Raw genomic sequence first — 18,470 nt, 5'->3', positions numbered from 1 at the left:
AGAATCGTCAGGAAAGCAATGCCCACTGGGGCTGCACAAGTGCCATCCTATAGCACCAAACATTCACAGGCTATAAAAGGAAGAAAACTCCAGCACTAATATGGTCACTAAGTCAACCAATTCTTTCCTCAGTCAAAAGAGAAACTCCATCACTTAAGCCCCCCCAACTTGTACACATGTGGCATGAGATCTATTTAGTACATAAGGAACTCTTGACACCAAGGAAGTTGCTACACCAGGGGTAGGCAACCTATGGCACGCGTGCCGAAGGCAGCACATGAGCGGATTTTCAGTGGCACTCACAGTGCCCGGCTCCTGGCCACTGGTCCGGGGGGGGAGGGCACTCTGCATTTTAATTTAATGTTAAATGAAGCTTCTTAATCATTTTTAAAACCTTATTTACTTTACATACAATAATAGTTTAGTGATATATATTAGGGTATGTCTACACTACGAAATTAGGTCGAATTGATAGAAGCCGGTTTTATAGAAATCGGTTGTATACAGCCGATTGCATGTGTCCCCACATAAAATGCTCTAAGTGCATTAAGTCGGCGGACCGCGTCCACAGTATCAAGGCTAGCGTCGACTTCCAGAGCGTTGCACTGTGGGTAGCTATCCCACAGTTCCCGCAGTCTCCCCCGCCCATTGGAATTCTGGGTTGAGATCCCAATGCCTGAATGATGCAAAACAGTGTCGCGGGGGGGTTCTGGGTACATGTTGTGAGGCACCTCCCCCTCCGTCAGAGCAACGGCAGACAATTGATTCGCACCTTTTTACCTGGGTTACCTGTGTAGACAACATACCATGCCAAGCATGGAGCCCGCTCAGCTCAGCGTCACCATATGGCCCCTGGGTGCCAGCAGACGTGGTACTGCATTGCTACACAGCAGCAGCTAATTGCCTTTTGGTAGAAGATGGTATATTACGACAGATATCTGTTGTCATCGTACTGCAGTGGCTGTCAATCATGGGTACCTGGGCAGACATGCTCAGTCCTATCGAACAGTCTCGACGATAATGGCTATCAGTCGTAGTATGCTATTTTCTGTCAAGCACCCAGAAGATGCCGAGGGCTATCAGTCATGCTGCACCGTCGTCTGCCAGCTTAAGATGTAAAAAATAGATTTGTTCTGTATTCATTTGCTTCCCCCTCCCTCCGTGAAGTCAACGGCCTGCTAAACCCAGGGTTTTGAGTTCAATGTTTGGGGGGACCATTCTGTGTGACAGTTGTTTGTGTTTCTCCCTGATGCACAGCCACCTTTGTTGATGTACGCCATGTCGTCACTCGCCCCTCCCGCCGTCTGTCAGATACTAGTTTCGCGCCTTTTTTCAGACCAGACGCCATAGCACTGGGATCATGGACCCCCTCAGATCACCGCAGCAATTATGAGCACTATGAACACCACGTGCATTGTCCTGGAGTATATGCAGAGCCAGGACATGCCAAAGCAAAACCAGGACCAGCCGAGGAGGCTATTGCAGTGTGGCGACGAGAGCGATGAGGAAATTGACATGGACATAGACCTCTCACAAGGCACAGGCCCCAGCAATGTGCAAATCATGGTGTTACTGGGGCAGGTTCATGCCGTGGAACGCCGATTCTGGGTCCGGGAAACGAGCACAGACTGGTGGGACCGCATCGTGCTGCAGGTGTGGGACGATTCCCAGTGGCTGCGAAACTTTCGCATGCGTAAGGGCACTTCCATGGAACTTTGTGACTTGCTTTCCCCTGTCCTGAATTGCCAGAATACCAGGAGAGCAGCCCTCACAGTTGAGAAGCGAGTGGCGATAGCCCTGTGGAAGCTTGCAACGCCAGACTGCCACCGGTCAGTCGGGAATCAATTTGGAGTGGGCAAATCTACTATGGGGGCTGCTGTGATCCAAGTTGCCAGGACAATCAAAGACCTGGTGATATCAAGGGTAGTGACTCTGGGAAACGTGCAGGCCATAGTGGATGACTTTGCTACAATGGGATTCCCAAACTGTGGTGGGGTGATAGACGGAACCCATATCCCTATCTTGGCACCGGAGCACCAAACCACCGAGTACATAAACCACAAGGGGTACTTTTCAATGCTGCTGCAAGCCCTGGTGGATCACAAGGGACGTTTCACCAACATCAACGTGGGATGGCTGGGAAAGGTACATGACGCTCGCATCTTCGGGCACTCTGGTCTGTTTCGAAAGCTGGAGGAAGGGACTTTCTTCCCGGACCAGAAAATAACCGTTGGGGATGTTGAAATGCCTATCGTGATCCTTGGGGACCCAGCCTACCCCTTAATGCCATGGCTCATGAAGCTGTACACAGGCAGCCTGGACCTGTTCAACTACAGGCTGAGCAAGTGCCGAATGGTGGTGGAATGTGCATTTGGATGTTTAAAAGTGCGCTGGCGCAGCTTACTGACTCGCTCAAACCTCAGCGAAAAGAATATCCCCATTGTTATTGGTGCTTGCTGTGCGCTCCACAATATCTGTGAGAGTAAGGGGGAGACATTTATGGCAGGGTGGGGAGGTTGAGGCACATAGCCTGGCTGCTGATTACGTGCAGCCAGACACCAGGGCGGTTAGAAGAGCACAGCAGGGCATGGTGCACATCAGAGAAGGTTTGAAAACGAGTTTTGTGACTGGCCAGGCTACGGTGTGAAACTTCTGTTTGTTTCTCCTCAATGAACCCTCCGCACCCCCCAACCCGATTCACTCTACTTCCCTGTAAACCAACCACCCCACCCCCTTTTGAGCACCGCTTGCAGAGGCAATAAAGTCATTGTTACTTCACATTCGTGCATTCTTTATTAATTCATCACACAACTAGGGGGATAATTGCCAAGGTAGCCCGGGATGGGTGGGGGAGGAGGGATGGAAAAGGACACACTGCATTTTAAAACTTTAACTCTTATTGAAGGCCAGCCTTCTGATGCTCGGGCAATCATCTGAGGTGGAGTGACTGGGTGGCCGAAGGCCCCCCCACCGTGTTCTTGGGCTTCTAGGTGAGGAGGCTATGGAACTTGGGGAGGAGGGCTGTTGGCTACACAGGGGCTGTAGCGGCGGTCTCTGCTCCTGCTGCCTTTCCTGCAGCTCAACCATACGCTGGAGCATATCAGTTTGATGCTCCAGCAGCCGGAGCATCAACTCTTGCCTTCGGTCTGCAAGCTGACGCCACCTATCATCTTCAGCCCACCACTTGCTCTGTTCATCCTGCGATTCAGCCTGCCACCTCTCCTCTCGTTCATACTGTGCTTTTCTGTAGTCTGACATTGACTGCCTCCACGCATTCTGCTGTGCTCTTTCAGCATGGGAGGACATCTGGAGCTCCGTGAACAGATCATCCCGAATCCGCCGTTTTCTCCTTCTAATCTTCACTAGCCTCTGTGAAGGAGAAACATTTGCAGCTGGTGGAGGAGAAGGGAGAGGTGGTTAAAAAAAAAAAAAAAAAAAAGACATTTTAGAGAACAATGGGTACACTCTTTCACGTTAAATTTTGCTGTTCACATTGCACAGCACATGTGCTTTCGTTACAAGGTTGCATTTTTCTTCTTATATTGAGGGCCTGCCGGTTTGGTGTGAGAGATCACTCACGCAGTGCCAGGCAACAGATTTCGGCTTGCAGGCAGCCATGGTAAGCCAGTGTCTTTTGGCTTTTTTAACCTTCTTAACATGTGGGAATGGTTTCAAACAGTAGCGCCCTCATTTCCCATACCAAGCACCCATTGGGTTGGCCATTTAAAATGGGTTTGCAATGTAAAAGGAGGGGCTGCGGTTTCCGGGTTAACATGCAGCACAAACCCGACTAATCCTCCCCCCCCCCTCACCCAATTATTGGGGATGATCACTTCACCCCTCCCCCCCACCGTGTGGCTAACAGCGGGGAACATTTCTGTTCAGCTGAGCAGGAACGAGCACCTCTGAATGTCCCCTTAATAAAATCGCCCCATTTCAACCAGGTGACCGTGAATATCACCACTCTCCTGAGGATAACAAAGAGCGATAAGGAATGGATGTTGTCTGCATGCCAGCAAACACCGGGACCATACGCTGCCATGCTTTGTTATGCAATGATTCCAGACTACGTGCTACTGGCCTGGCGTGGTAAAGTGTCCTACCATGGCGGACGTGATAAGGCAGCACTCCCCAGAAACCTTTTGCAAAGGCTTTGGGAGTACATGAAGAAGAGCTTTCTGGAGATGTCCCTGGAGGATTTCTGCTCCATCCCCATACACGTTAACAGACTTTTCCAGTAGCTGTACTGGCCACGATTGCCAGGGCAAATTAATCCATCATTAAACACGCTTGCTTTTAAACCATGTGTAATATTTACAAAGGTACACTCACCAGAGGTCCCCTGTGTGCCCTCAGGGTCTGGGAGCACACCTTGGGTGAGTTTGGGGGTTACTGGCTCCAGGTCCAGGGTGATAAACATATCCTGGCTGTTGGGGAAACCGATTTCTCCGCTTCCTTGCTGCTGTGAGCGATCTACATTATCTTCATCCTCATCTTCCTCGTACCCCGAACCCGCTTCCCTATGTGTTTCTCCAGTGACGGAGTCATAGCACACGGTTGGGGTAGTGGGGGCTGCACCCCCTAGCATGGCATGCAGCTCCACGTAGAAGCGGCATGTTTGCGGCTCTGCCCCGGAACTTCCGTTTGCCTCTCTGGCTTTGTGGTAGGCTTGCCTTAGCTCCTTAATTTTCACGCGGCACTGCTGTGCGTCCCTGTTACGGCCTCTGTCCTTCATGGCCTTGGAGACCTTTTCTAATATTTTGCCATTTCGTTTATTGCTATGGAGTTCAGCTAGCACGGATTCATCTCCCCATATGGCGAGCAGATCCCGCACCTCCCGTTGGGTCCATGCTGGAGCTCTTTTGTGATCCTGGGACTCCATCACGGTTACCTGTGTCGATGAGCTCTGTGTGGTCACCTGTGCTCTCCACGCTGGGCAAACAGGAAATGAAATTCAAACGTTCGCGGGGCTTTTCCTGTCTACCTGGTCAGTGCATCTGAGTTGAGAGTGCTGTCCAGAGCGGTCACAATGAAGCACTGTGGGATAGCTCCCGGAGGCCAATAACATCAAATTCTGTCCACACTACCCCAATTCTGACCCGCTAAGGCCGATTTTATCGCTAATCCCCTCGTCAGAGGTGGAGTAAAGAAACCGGTTTAAAGGGCCCTTTATGTTGAAAGAAAGGGCTTCATCGTGTGAACGTGTCCAGGCTTAATTCGATTTAACGCTGCTAAAGTCGACCTAAACTCGTAGTGTAGACCATGCCTTATAGACTTACAGAATGAGACCTTCTAAAAAACATTAAAATGTATTACTGGCACGTGAAACTTTAAATTAGAGTGAATAAATGAAGACTTGGCACACCACTTCTGAAAGGCTGCCGACCCCTGTGCTACACCAATCCATTACTGTCTGGATGTATGCTTCTTCGATGCCTAAGATGGTGACAGAAACACTAGGGTCCCAGAATCAACCAACTCCTTTCTTGGAATGGTTTATTTCTAAATCAGAACAGATGCAAGCCAGAATTTGGTGTTTTGGTACCATGCAACTGGCTTCCTCATAACTGACAGGTTCTGAGCTGAAGAGGATAGCGAAACCAGTTGTAGATTGCAAAGTGGACTGGGGCCCTGGCTCATAAGACAAGCCTAGAACCACCTCACCCTGTAAGCAAGGGTTAGAACAGTGATCCCCAAACTTGTCATGTTGCACCCCCTCCTTACCCTTGTCCGAATCCCACCCGCCTCTGGAGCTGGGGTCGGGAACCGCGGCCTGAAGCAGGGCCACGGCTCCTGGGGTTGGGGATGTGAAAAGGAGGGCTTGCAGACAGGGTAAGCGGGCAGAGGCCGCCGCGGGGCAGAGGCCGCAGCCAGGGGCCAGGGCAGAGCGGGGGACAGAGCGGGGCTCCCTCCTTGCACCCCCAAGGAGGCTGGCCCAGGCCTGCTGTGTCTCCCCCCGCCAAACGTTCCTCCATGACCCTTAAGGGGTGCACCCCACAGTTTGGGAACCACTGGCTTAGAGGTATACAGGCTTACATCAAGCAACAATCCAGGAACAGGGTCTCCAAAGCAAATTAAACAAAAGATATATGCATCGGATTCTAAGGACATAAAACACACCTTTGAACTCAGTCTTGGTAGACCTTTGAAGACTGGATTAGTCATAACTCTCCAGGGGCTAAAACCAGGGTCAAATTGGCCTAGCTGCACAACAGCGAAGATTATAATAAAATTTTAAATTAAAACGTCTAAAAATACTAACAACTACAGGTCAAGAAAAGTTATCCCAACAGGGAAGAAAGGCCCTACCATTTACAATTGACTAGAGGCAGGAAGGAAACAAGGTGGCTGGGACCACATGGTCCTTTTATAAGTTTGATTCTGAACACTTGGTGCTGTGAGCAGGTGGTTGTGCAGTCCAATAGGTACTGCATTATAGAAGGCTCCTGGAACTCAGCAGCGCCGTAGGAACATATATAAAGAATTTTCATAGTTAATTTATTTTTGGCAAACTTTTTTAATAAGTTTAGCCCACATGGTACTCAAGCACATGCTTGTAAGTAAGCCTTTAGGAACCATTTTACCATCTTTGAAGGACAGAAAAACACTTACTTCGTTATAAGTTTGTCAAACAAAACAGATTGGTTTGTAGTACTATAACGGCTTCGCCTGATTCTGCAACTGCGACGCACCTCCACATCCCCACTCTCTCCATGGACTTGTTCAGCGGCTTTCACGTCAGCTCTGGTTTTCAAAGATCTAGTGACTGGAATTACTATGTTTATAAAATATACAATATTAAAGAACATATTTTCCCTCAGACATGGAGAAAAAAAATCTTGCAAAAATCCACCAGCGTTGGACGTTAGTTTAAATACATGATTGTTACTGTTATCACATATTTTAATTTAAAGTTGAAAGTACTTCTACACATTATATTCTATACTTAAAATCACTCAGATACAAATTATCTCTCTAACAGATTTAAAAAAAAAACAACCAGCCAAGATAAGTATGCAGTTTATATTCTAGGTAAGAGCAAACTGGAATAATTATTTCTATCTTGCAAAACACAACTGTGCACGATTTTAGTCTACATATTCTACTTTTAAGATGTTTTCCTTCACTGATTTATACAAAGTTGTATCATACAAATATCTATATAAATACCGGAGGCAAGCTATTCACAAGTAACTAGCTATTTTGGGTGTGTAAATCTTTGAGTACTCAACTTGACAGATTAAAAGGGATCAGATATACAGAGGGTCAATCTTCATGCTTTCAGGAGATTTAATTTGTCTAAAGTTGCCCACGCACATACAGACATACTCAAAATCTCAAGTCACTTTTGAAAAACCTGGTAAACATTTATACATGGCATCGTTAACCTCTAACTAAAAAGGCATGTTTTTAAAATAGTCTCACACAGTGAGAATCACTACTGTACCACACAGTTAAAATTTTACACAAAATAATCACCTTAGATCAAAAACACTTTACAAAACCTAAACTTGATTATAAACTCACAGGTTTTAATTCTAGGATTACCAATTTACTGTAAACAATGAGGAGTTGATTGCAAAACCTAGAGTTTTACATATTCCAAGTACTGTTCTCGGCTTCTATCATCATCATCAGGTTGCATATAAAATTCTGACACCCTAGTGTTGCCCAATCAGTAACTTTCAATGACTGATGCAATACTGCATACAGTGTATTTTAGTTCTGCTATTAAAGTTAGTTGCCTGAAAATGAGCTAAGAATTTATTCAGCACTGCAAGTTGATTTCAAGTGAAACAATTCGAGTTAAACAAAAACAGACATTTTAAAACCTACCACTAGCTAAAAACTGGAAAAAATTTTATTTTCTTCTTTTACCTGCTTTACAATCTTCATTTTTTTGGTCAGCCTGCAGCTTAGCCAACTGCCTATATAAAGAAAGGAGAAATATAAAAGAGTTATTGCACCTGCTTAATCTATTTGGGTATCAAGTTCTAGATTTCACTAGCTTAAAACACCGTCTTATGCAGACAAAAGATCTATTATTTTTATAGGGCCCAAAGACCACAAAAAGGATCTGGGTACTGTATGCACATACATAGGTCTGAGAAAGCATTTGTAATTCCAGACTTGAAAAGAGATCATTGATTTGCCCCACTGAAGTTTTAAAGTTTGAAAAACCAATTCTAAAGTCAAAAAAGGACTGGTATGTGAAGCATACATCTATAACTGGAGTTTTGCTTGGCTTGACTATGGTAGGTAAGGCAGAGTTAGTACACCCTCCTTATAGAAGCAACAGTAGTTACAGGCAAAAAAAAAAAAAAAAAAAAAAATTAAGTTATTCAATTGTAAGGTTATTTCTGAAGTGAACATTAAAATTCCCTTGGCCATGGTACACTCATCTTTTCTATTCCTTTTTAGTTTTAACTGTAACAATGTAATAAAGCATTGTTCAATCCTTATATAGCTCCATTCCCTGCTCAAATGAAGCATAAACTGATCAGAAAGTAGATGGAAGAACCAGTTAGGCAGGAATGCATAAGCCAAATCAACTTGCTGTTAGTGAATGGGGAAGTCTATTCTCAGCCACCGACAAGGACACAAAATGTGACTGTGCTGAGAAGACAAAAAACTTCCCCACTGAAAGTATTTTTCCTCAGAAAGTGAAACATTTGACTCTTAGGAAACAAACAAACAAACAAACAAAAAAAAAGAGTCTCCCGCCTTAAAATTAAAGGGACACCATCATCTTATATACCACTCTTATGTCTGAAAAATTAACCTACCATTGTTTCAAATTACAGTTATTACCATAAGAAGAGGATTTGAAAAAAAAGAGTATCTTTATTTTCTTTTGCTATGTGCAGGATAACATTGTGTATAATTAGTTCCACCTTTCCCTGTTTGCAGAGATTCTTAACACAGCAATGGAAGAGAGATATCCCCCCCCCCCAAAAAAGCGCCTGTTTGTAAAAAGAGCAAAAATTAGGAAGACAATCTAGGAACTGATGGGATATTTTTATTTTAAATTACTTTTACTCCTGCCCAGCTTTAAGTGACTAGATTTCAATTTAACAGTGATTATTAAGAGACATGGAAAGAGAGCAGTTACCTTGTAAAGTGTCTTCCATTAACATTCTCACTTAACATTTCCATACTTTTGTCAAAACTAGAGTCTGAAGAGTGCAGGTTACTTTTTCTCATTGGTCTTAAGGAACGTCCAGTAAAACATTCAGCTTTTCCAGAAGAAAATTCCTAGGAAGATAGATGAAAAAGAAAGTGTTCTAGTTAAAGCATGTACATTTAGTAAAATGGGAAAATTACTTTTTTCTTGCAAGTTTTCATTTTAGGACCCTCCAAGTCAGAGAGTATTCACAGTGGAGTATTTTACATCACCATGATCTTTATTCAGAGCCTGGGTTTAAGACTGCTCCTTGGGAAGAACCCTCTAGAACGATAGCTTCCAAAATGGAAAAATACTAAGAGTATGTCACCACTACAGCAGTGCAACTATGCCGCAAACGCTTCTTATATTGCCAGAAGGGATTAACTCCATCGATGGAAAAATCCACATCTCAGAGAAGCAGTAGCTAGGTAAACAGAAGAATTCTTCCATCGACCTAACTGCATCTACACTGAGGGTTAGATCAACCTACCACTTTTTACAGCCTGGAGCAACATAGGTAGGTCAATCTAATTTTTAAATGTAGACCAGGCCTCAGTACTAGTCAGTTCAAACCATTTGCAGCAGAGCCTTGACTTGGAATTTAGGGATTTCCTGGAGGAACACCCTCTTCCTTTTCAAAATACTTAAGGGAGCAACAGCCAGAGGAAACCCTAGACATAATGCAATCCTCCGAGGATCAGACTGTTGGACATGGAGGGTCCTAGAATGAAAATTCACAGGTAAGACACAGAATTTTCCCTCAGTCCCTTCCATGGCATACAGTCTTCACTATGGGATATAGAACACAGTAGGTCATCCCAAGGGAGAATTCAATTTACCCATGCATTAAGGGTTACTGGAACACGCTGTTTTGTAACAGCCTTCTACAAAACACTGCATCTGCAGGGATGAGGATGTCTCATGTTACAGAAGTGTGGATGGAGGTCTCTGTGGTAGCCTTCCAGGCCTCCTCATAAGATGTGTGATCTCTGCTCACAAAACTGTTGCTCTTTTCAGAATGCATAGTCATGTGAAGTTGTACCTGAGACACTGAATAAATAGGCACATCTAACTTATGCACTTCTACTTTTTGAGGATGTTTGGATTCAGTCAGAAGGGCAATACTACTACTTCATATTATATGACACTGTGGACACCTTGGTGATGGAGGCCTGGTTAGTTCACAGAACTACCATCTTTGACAGAAAATTTGACTCAGGTTTCATTGAGAGCATACCAAGCTCTGAAATCCCAGTTGGACAAGGAGATGGTGAGCAGGCAACTTATTTTCAGTCAGAAAGACCTACCACGTACAGGGTTTTATTAGGACTCTCAGGCCACAGATCAAGATCATGACACGAATATGCATATTGCCAGAGCACTGAGAAGAGTGGTGATCTTCAGGAACGTGTTATGTGATGGTGATGAGGGGTTGCTTTCTTATAATGCAATATGCCTTGCTGACTTGCCCTTCTAAGAAATATTGACCTTTAGCCCCAGGGTCAGGCCACCTTATAAAACAAAAAACAAAACAAAACAAACAAACAAAAAACCCCACATAGAATATCCTTTGCTTCAGCTAATTGGTGTCCCTTGTAACACCAACATCTAAACTTCAGAAGACTCACAATGTCTGAGATGCTAGGAGGGTTTTTTAATCACTTTCTTAGAACAAACAACTACAGCTCCTTGCTCTGAGCTTCCCAGCTGATGGGTTAGTGGATACTATTCAGGATAGGTCCCTGTTGCACTCTGTTGTGTGTGCATGAGTTTGAGTGGCAGTTCCAGTTACATCTAGTTCAGGTCTGAGACCCCAGACCTGAGTTAATGAGAAGGTGATTATATTCACGGTGGCCTGTTCCTTCATAATCTCCTTTACCATCTTTACTCTCAGTGACTAAGGGGGGAAAGGAATAAAGGAGGCAGTCACAGAGTGACCAGCACTTAAGGGTGAGCCAGGGCTAAGTGCATCTGTGCCTTATTAGTACACCCCAGTTTTGTTAACTGATTGGGCCTAGGAGGAGGGCATCTGAGTCTTATAATAATGGGATGAGTGCCTTCTAGGAAAGGGAAATTAACTCCTGCTGTGAGGAATGAAACAGGAAGAGAAATAAGCATAGCTGGGAGCTCAACAGCACCTGGAGAGTACTCCTAAATCCAGTCAGGACCAGTTCAGGGCTGACTCAGCAAAACCTGAGCTCTAGAAGGAGACTCTGTGGAGCAGCCTGGAATTGGGTGAGACTATATGAGGAGAAGCTTGCTGTGAAGCCCCTACACCTCAACAGTGAAGAAGGCTGGGAAATAGCCAAGGAGGCTGGAGTTTATGTCCAGCTGCTTAAGGAAGGCTGAGCCAAAATGGAGCAAACTGCTCCCTTAAGGAGCAGCCTGCAGCTGTAAGAGACTACGGCCCAGGAGAAGAGTCCTGGGAATCCTCCCACCCTTCTACAGGAAAGAGGGCTGAGGAAATAGCTGAGGAGGCTGGAGTTCATATTCAGCATTGACCAACTTACAGTTCTTCTCAGAGGTAGCCTTATTTGCCTAGAGAGGGCGAGACTGTGAAAGACTCACCAGCGACCTGTCACCGGCGACCTGTAGGAGATGCTGCAGAGCAGGCCTATACTCCTTGACAGAGGCCTTTTTGCCAACTTCATGAGATTAAATCACCCTCTGATTTTGGGTGTCTCTCTCTCATGTAAAAAGCAACAAAGAGTCCTGTGGCACCTTTAAGACTAACAGATGTATTGGAGCATAAGCTTTCGTGGGTGAATGCCCACTTCGTTGGATGAATGTAATGGATCATGTACTCTCATGTAGTACCTCTTGATTTTTTTTTCCCCCCCAAGCTGGATTTAAATGCCTATAGGTTGATTAACAGGCTTTCAAACTGGTCTGTGATCCAACAAAAGGCTAAATGATCTAGACTGCATTCCCCTGCTTTTAAGTGCGTCTTGCTGAGCCAGCTGGCCTGGATTTTCTTTCTTGGTGTAGAACTCTGAGGAATAGAGCATCCACTTCCGGATCGAACAAGGCTGCTTCTCTTCAGAAAGATGGTATACATACATCCATACCACGTTCCTGAAGAGTCATCTGCTGAAAGTGGAGGGGTGCACTTGACAGTCCATAGTACAAGACAGATTATACTCCATGTCTACTTCTTGAGCTACATGTCCCACCTTGCCTTGCCCCACATCATAATGGAATCCAGGTATGTTCCCCATGCACAAGGTCTTCTATCTGGACCCAACATCACATAGCTGTTAAATAATTAAGAATGAATTCACCAAAGATGCTAGTACTGGACCTCCGATGAAGTTCTTTATATACTGATTTGTTGTAATTACAGGCTAGATACAAAGCTAGAATTATGTTGAGAATCCATACAACGATAACCTGGAGTTGAATCTGGGTCTTATCTTAGGAGGGAGTGCTAACATTTGGCAAATCATACCCTATCTGCTGTCTCTCTCCTGAATTAAAGATGGTCTTGGCCAATAACTTAGCTGCTACAATTTTGTGAGGGCTGTAACTGGCCCTTCCACTTGTTCACTCAAAGCCATGCTTCAGAAGGCTTTTAGCAATGGCTGCTGTGCCCTGTAATCCAGACAAGAACAGACACATTTCCCTTTCACTTATGGCATTCCTCAGGGTCATGTATTTGGGAGTTTTAAATGCACAGCAAATCAGAGTCTGGTGAAACATCAGTCTTGGAAAAGTAGGCTAAGAAAATCTAGTTTAAAGAAGATTTTATGTAGGCTTTTTTATGCATGCTCACGGGCCTCCCATTTGGGCACAGACCTCTACAATTAGATCACTACAAACAGTCTCAGAACTGAAGATCTTATTTGCCTGTCTGGGGGTTTGGCAGAACACTTCAGCTGGTATGACTATGCCCTTTACTAAGGAGGCCACAGCAGGTTTAACCTTCTGTAGAAGTAGGTATTGATAAGGAATTGCCAATCCACCTTAATCACTTCCTCAACTGTTTTGAGGAAGAATTACAGTTTTTCACCTTTGAGGTTGGTGTTTCATTTTCTAAAAGTTGCCTTCCCCCTTCATGCTTAGCACTGAGAAACTTGGTTGAAAGTCTGAGGTATCTAGCTCAGCGGTTCTCAAACTGTGGGTTGGGACCCCAAAAATCCTCTTGTGCTGTCTAAAGTAAAGAGTGATTGGTTTTGGAAATCTTTCTAGAAAAGCTTGTGTCTGTTTACTTCAACTTTCATGCATCTCCAAAGAAGTAAACTAGAAGCCAGAGTATCCACAAGAATGGAGCTCTGGAAAAGGATATGCTAAAGTGCTGAGGGGAGATCAGCACTGGTTCACAGGGCCAATGGCAGCTGGACCATCAGCTCCCACTCCTAGGGAAGGATTAGAAGTCTGTGTGCTGGAAATATGCCAGAAAGTCTGAAACCAGAGTTGGTGACTTAAGCCTGTGCAGACAAAAGGGAGCATAAGACAACTCAGGCCCTACATGTGGTTCCAAACAGAGCAGCCTGCCAAGTGTCCAGCAGGGGGAACTTGACCAGGGCTGAGAGTCTGCAAGCATGTATCCCACTGTCACCCTTACAAAAATAGTAGCCACTTCATGACTTTCTGTAAGATCACTGGAAGGGGAGAGGAGGTAGGCCTATAGAACAGGGAAGGGAATCAGCAGGATGGAGTGAAGCGATTCAGAGTGGGGATTAAGTATCAGGGGGTAACTGTGTTAGTCTGTATCCACAAAAACAACAAGGAGTCCAGTCGCACCTTAAAGACTAATAAATTTATTTGGGCATAAGCTTTCGTGGGTAAAAAGCTCAAATACATTTGTTAGTCTTTAAAGTGCCACCGGACTCCTTGTTAGAGTGGGGATTGACTGCACAGAATGAGGAACGAACCAGAGCCATTGGAGACAAATGAGTCATTAGTAAGGCTGTGAGTTTGTCATGGGTTCCCTGACTTCTGCAGCAGCTGGCTCAGGGGCAGCTCAGACAGCCCCTGCACCAGACGCACCAGCCCCTGCTGGAGCAGTCTTGGGCCACTGCTCCTCCCCTCCAGCAGCAGCAGACTTAGGGTGTGGGAGGGGACAGGGTGAGGCAGGCTCTGGGCAGAGCTTACCTGGGGGACTCCCAGGAAACAGGGACATCCCCTTGCTCAGCTGCGAGGCAGAGGTGTGGCCAGGCAGCTCTGCGCACTGCCTCCGCCCACAGTGGTGGCTTCACAGCTCCCATTAGCCGGGAACCAACAGCATGGACATGGCCTATATAATGGCTGGGAGCAGGAATTTCTTCCTCCTGGTTGTTCTGAGGGACCTGGCCTTTCCCTGAGATTCAGGAGGCCCAAGTGATGCTTTCCTGCTTGTTCTGCAAACTGAGAGAATAAGGATCCTATGCATGGGAGGGAGGTTCTGGGGAAAAACAAAAACACCCCCACTACCACCACAAACACCTTGCCTCGAGTTCCATGCCACTAATGATGGCCTGGTCTCAGTGAACACAGCTTTCATGCAACTTGCTCAACTATCTCAGCATGGATCTTGCTCCCATGCTGAGTTTTGCTGGAGCCTGCTCAACTGTGTCTGCATGGACCTTGGCTGCATGCCATCTGGGAACTGGGTTCCTGGGGCTGCTGTCTATGACTGCCATTTCTATGGGGAGAAGAGATTCTGTCTTTCTAACCCACCTCAGAAAGGTGGGGTTTTGTTTTTGTAGTTTAGAAGTTTTGAGGGAAAAAAAGCCTTTAAGCCATTGAAGAAACTGACAGTTTGTTAAAAGTCCTGCGAAAGCTCTGCTAAAAGGGAGACCTGAAATCTCACGTGTGCTGCTTGGAGGCAGAGAATTCCGGAGAATTCCTCCGGAAGGACAGTACAAAGCCCAGGCTCAGAGCAAAGATCTGTTCTGCCTCCACCTGTTATGGAGACAGGGAATGCCCCACTGAGAACTTAGTTTTCAAAAGATACACATCCACAGAGGCCTAACATTTCTAAAACTAAGTTCTAACATACGAGTTAGAATTTCATTCTGTTGTGATGTTTTGCTAACTGGTAGTGATCCTGGAATTTAGTTAAGCACTTCAAATCCCTTTAAACATCAAGCTCCCAAATGTTCCTTCTGGGCTGATCTCGTACTTACTCTGCTGGGGAAAGTTTAAATTTTAGTTCTGCTTTTAAATTATGCAAATACGAAGCTTTACAACTATTCTGCAATTAACTGAAAAATCCTTTGTTTTGCACTTCAGAAGTGACATGACATTCTGGTATACAAGTACGTACACCTTAAGTGGGAAAGGCATTTAGTTGTGAAGTAGTTTTGGACATTTGAATTTCACACACTGATTATTTTCCTTTCCAGTTGAAGCATGTACCAGTGAGACACCTAATGTTCTCACTGTGGATATGGCAACATTTAAGGGATTCCAGAGGAATTTACAGAGGGACAGATCTGGGTCGAACATTTTGACCCAGTTTAACTTTCTGACCAAATGACTCTCGGTTTCAAACAGCTATATTCTGAATAACTGATAAAGAGCTTAGATCTTTTATTTAGGATAAACCATGCTTACACATCATTCCCCACAATAATCCCTTAACTTTTCAATTTGTTACCTGTGAAGGGGTCTCTAAGTAATCAACTCAGAACATACTGCTGCAGCAGCTGTAAAAGCCCATCACAGGCTGATATGGGAGTGAGAAAGTTGCAATTGAAGTACAGTAACTCCTCGCTTAACGTGGTAGTTATATTCCTAAAAAATGCTACTTAAGTGAAACCATGTCAAGCGAATCCAATCCTGGAACCTAACCCCGTTTATTTACATAAATTATAATGGGAAATTGGATTCACTTGACATTGTTTCACTTAAAGTAGCACTTTTTAGGAATATAACTACCACGTTAAGCGAGGAGTTACTGTACTCTATGTATACTCTGTCAATTGTTTTTAATAGGTAAACCAGGATGAGCATGGCCAGCTCTGGGATGTGAGACATAAGGGGGAGACGGGGGTTGGGAAGAATACTAGTGCAGGGCATATGGGTATATTTTATATAGTTTGTGTTCAGAGGAGGCAGGATATGCCTGTGCATTTGTCTCAGTTGGAACTGACAAGGTTTACCCTCCCTAATTTCCAGAAGTTTTCTTTTAGAAAAGAGGCTCAGGTCTTTTCTTAGCAGTTCCCTCCCGAGCAGGGAATCTTTCCCCTCTCTCCCATATGGAGATGGATTAAATTCAGATGGGTTCAGCAAGCTCGTACTTTTTAGGATGCTTCAACTTTGTGCTCCAGCAGCTTCAGTCATTGTGTAAAGATATGATTTGCCCTCACTGATTTATGCAAAATGTTAAGTCTGAAGGCGAATGATGACAGTTAACAACATTTAAAACTTTCATTGCTGACTACGTTAGTCTGCACAACCCACCACAGTAACATCTCACTACAGTGGCCTTGTCTTCACTACTAAAAGATGAGTTTTCATCTGGGGTGACTAACTCATGAACTATCCTTCAGTTTAAAAAACCTGAAACAAACCCACAAACAGTGGAGACCAGGAGATAAACGAAGCAGGGCCAACCACAGCAGGAGGACAGTGATGACTTCACCAAGTTTACATCAGAGTGAGACTGAAGTGCTTTATCTCCAGTGTGGAGCCCATGATGTCACTGTCACACACACACACACCCACACACACCAGTTAAAACCCTAAAGACAAGGCCTAAAGCTCTGACCCTCAAACGGTAGGTGAGCAGGAGGCTCCGGAGCCAGCACGTGGGGAGCGAACACAGCTCCCCGGACAATCCGGTTACCCAACGCCAGAGCAGAGCCGACCCCAGCAAAGGGGAGCCAAGCCGGAAGTATCGCACCACAGGCTCCCGAGGTAGAGTGCCCGCAGCCTCTAGTCCCCGCCACACCATGGGGATGGGCCCGGTTTTCTCGGCGGAGTTTAGGACCCCACCCCACTCCCCATTTCCCGCTCGCCGGCGCCAGGAGAGCTCGGCCCCCCCCCGACCCCCACAGTCACCGGGGACAGTCACCGCCGAGGCCAGTGCGGCGGCGGGGCGGGGGGGGAAATCGAGCTCTTCAGGCGGGCCTGGGAGAACGCATCAGCATAGCCGTCCGCAGCAAGGCTGCCCCGCTACTCACGCTGCCCGGGGCCTCCGGCGCTCTCCCGGCTCCTCTGCTGCACTTGCTGCCGGAGGCGGCTGCGGCCGAGCGGGTGCCCATCCTGCGGCTGCGGGGCGCCGGGGAGTTCAGGGATAGGAACTCGGAGCTCGAGTCCATCAGGTCGTAAAGGGACCCCTGGCCGCCTCCGGCCGCGGCGGACGGGACGGGACGGCCGCGCCCGCTGCCCGTGTTGCTCCGTAGCATCACCATGGCCGGACCTGTTCCGGCTGAGGAGGGGGGCGGCGGCTTCTCTCCGAATTCTGGCGCCACAAACCGCGGGCCGTCGCTTCACCGCCTTTCCGTCGTATCTCTCCGCCTCCACCCCTCATCAGAGCCGTAGTGCGACGACTGAGAGACAGCAGGTCGTGTGGTACCTGCTGTTCCTGTTACACTCACTCAAACCGCGGGGCCCCCCGCCAGAGGAGACCGTTCCGCCCCCTCCGCCCTTGGGACTCTTTCCCCTTGTCGGAAAGTCCCGGACAGGGTGCGGAGAGACACGTACCGGTACTGAGTCCTTTTGGAATTTTTGGCGCGTGCAAAGTTGGGGGAAGTGTTTTGCCCGGCTCTGATTGGCTAAGAGAAACGCGCTCAGCCCGCCTGCTCCATCGCTTCCCGCGGAAAGGGGAATTCAAATGCCAGTCCCTTAAAGAGACACTGCCCGAGATCTCGCACAGCTGTTCCTCAAGGAGCCAGATCCCCGCCAGGCAGGCGCAGGTCTTGTAGGAGCCTGCTGTAAAGGCCAGGGCTCTAATTCAACGGGTCCTTGTCACGCTGTCATTACCCCCCTCAATGCCCAGATGCGGGGCATTCAGGGGCAGGGATGCACACACACTCTGCCACGCACAGTCAGGCACGCAAGGACACGCACACACGTTGCAGCTGGACTGGGCACAGGACAGAGGGAGCTTTCTCACAGCAGCTGCTGTCTCAACTTGCTCATATACTTAAAAAGACAGTGTACTTTGAGTGGGATCTATGTACTTAATGAACCTCTGAGAGGTGGGCATGCCCCTTTATCAAGTTTCCCCAGGTAATGTTTGCAGCCACTGCCATGCATCTATTGTCTCCTCCCTCCATTTATGCTGCTTTGTACAGTGTGAGGTTACATTAACAACCTGTTAACCCTTGAGGGCTCAGCCCAGTGTTAGTTCATCATTTAGCTGCAAGGCATTCCC

At 46.4% G+C, this 18,470-nt stretch overlaps 2 protein-coding genes across 2 annotated transcripts in view; both read right to left on the bottom strand.

The window, feature by feature from the left end:
• ATAD2 (ATPase family AAA domain containing 2) overlaps nucleotides 1-17,722 on the bottom strand; it is a 98,461-nt gene extending 80,739 nt beyond the window's left edge. The window contains exons 1-4 of the mRNA XM_054019938.1: nucleotides 17,275-17,722; nucleotides 9,113-9,255; nucleotides 7,879-7,928; nucleotides 6,613-6,775 (exon numbers count right to left, since the gene is read on the bottom strand). Of these exons, the coding sequence (XP_053875913.1) occupies nucleotides 6,613-6,775; nucleotides 7,879-7,928; nucleotides 9,113-9,255; nucleotides 17,275-17,505 (587 nt within the window). The 5' untranslated portion in view covers nucleotides 17,506-17,722. The remainder of the gene's footprint in view (nucleotides 1-6,612; nucleotides 6,776-7,878; nucleotides 7,929-9,112; nucleotides 9,256-17,274) is intronic.
• On the bottom strand, nucleotides 2,775-4,804 carry LOC128832493 (mediator of RNA polymerase II transcription subunit 15-like). Its single transcript, XM_054019939.1, has 2 exons — nucleotides 4,333-4,804; nucleotides 2,775-3,392 (listed from the first exon to the last, which is right to left on the bottom strand). The coding sequence occupies exons 1-2, from the start codon at nucleotides 4,733-4,735 to the stop codon at nucleotides 2,890-2,892; spliced, it is 906 nt and encodes a 301-aa protein (XP_053875914.1). The 5' UTR covers nucleotides 4,736-4,804; the 3' UTR covers nucleotides 2,775-2,889.
• Nucleotides 17,723-18,470: the final 748 nt, after the last annotated feature.

This window comes from Malaclemys terrapin, chromosome 2, assembly GCF_027887155.1.
Source record: "Malaclemys terrapin pileata isolate rMalTer1 chromosome 2, rMalTer1.hap1, whole genome shotgun sequence".
Taxonomy (NCBI): domain Eukaryota; kingdom Metazoa; phylum Chordata; order Testudines; family Emydidae; genus Malaclemys; species Malaclemys terrapin.
The sequence above is the reverse complement of the archived record's forward strand: the minus strand, read 5'-3'. Positions and strand labels throughout refer to the sequence as shown.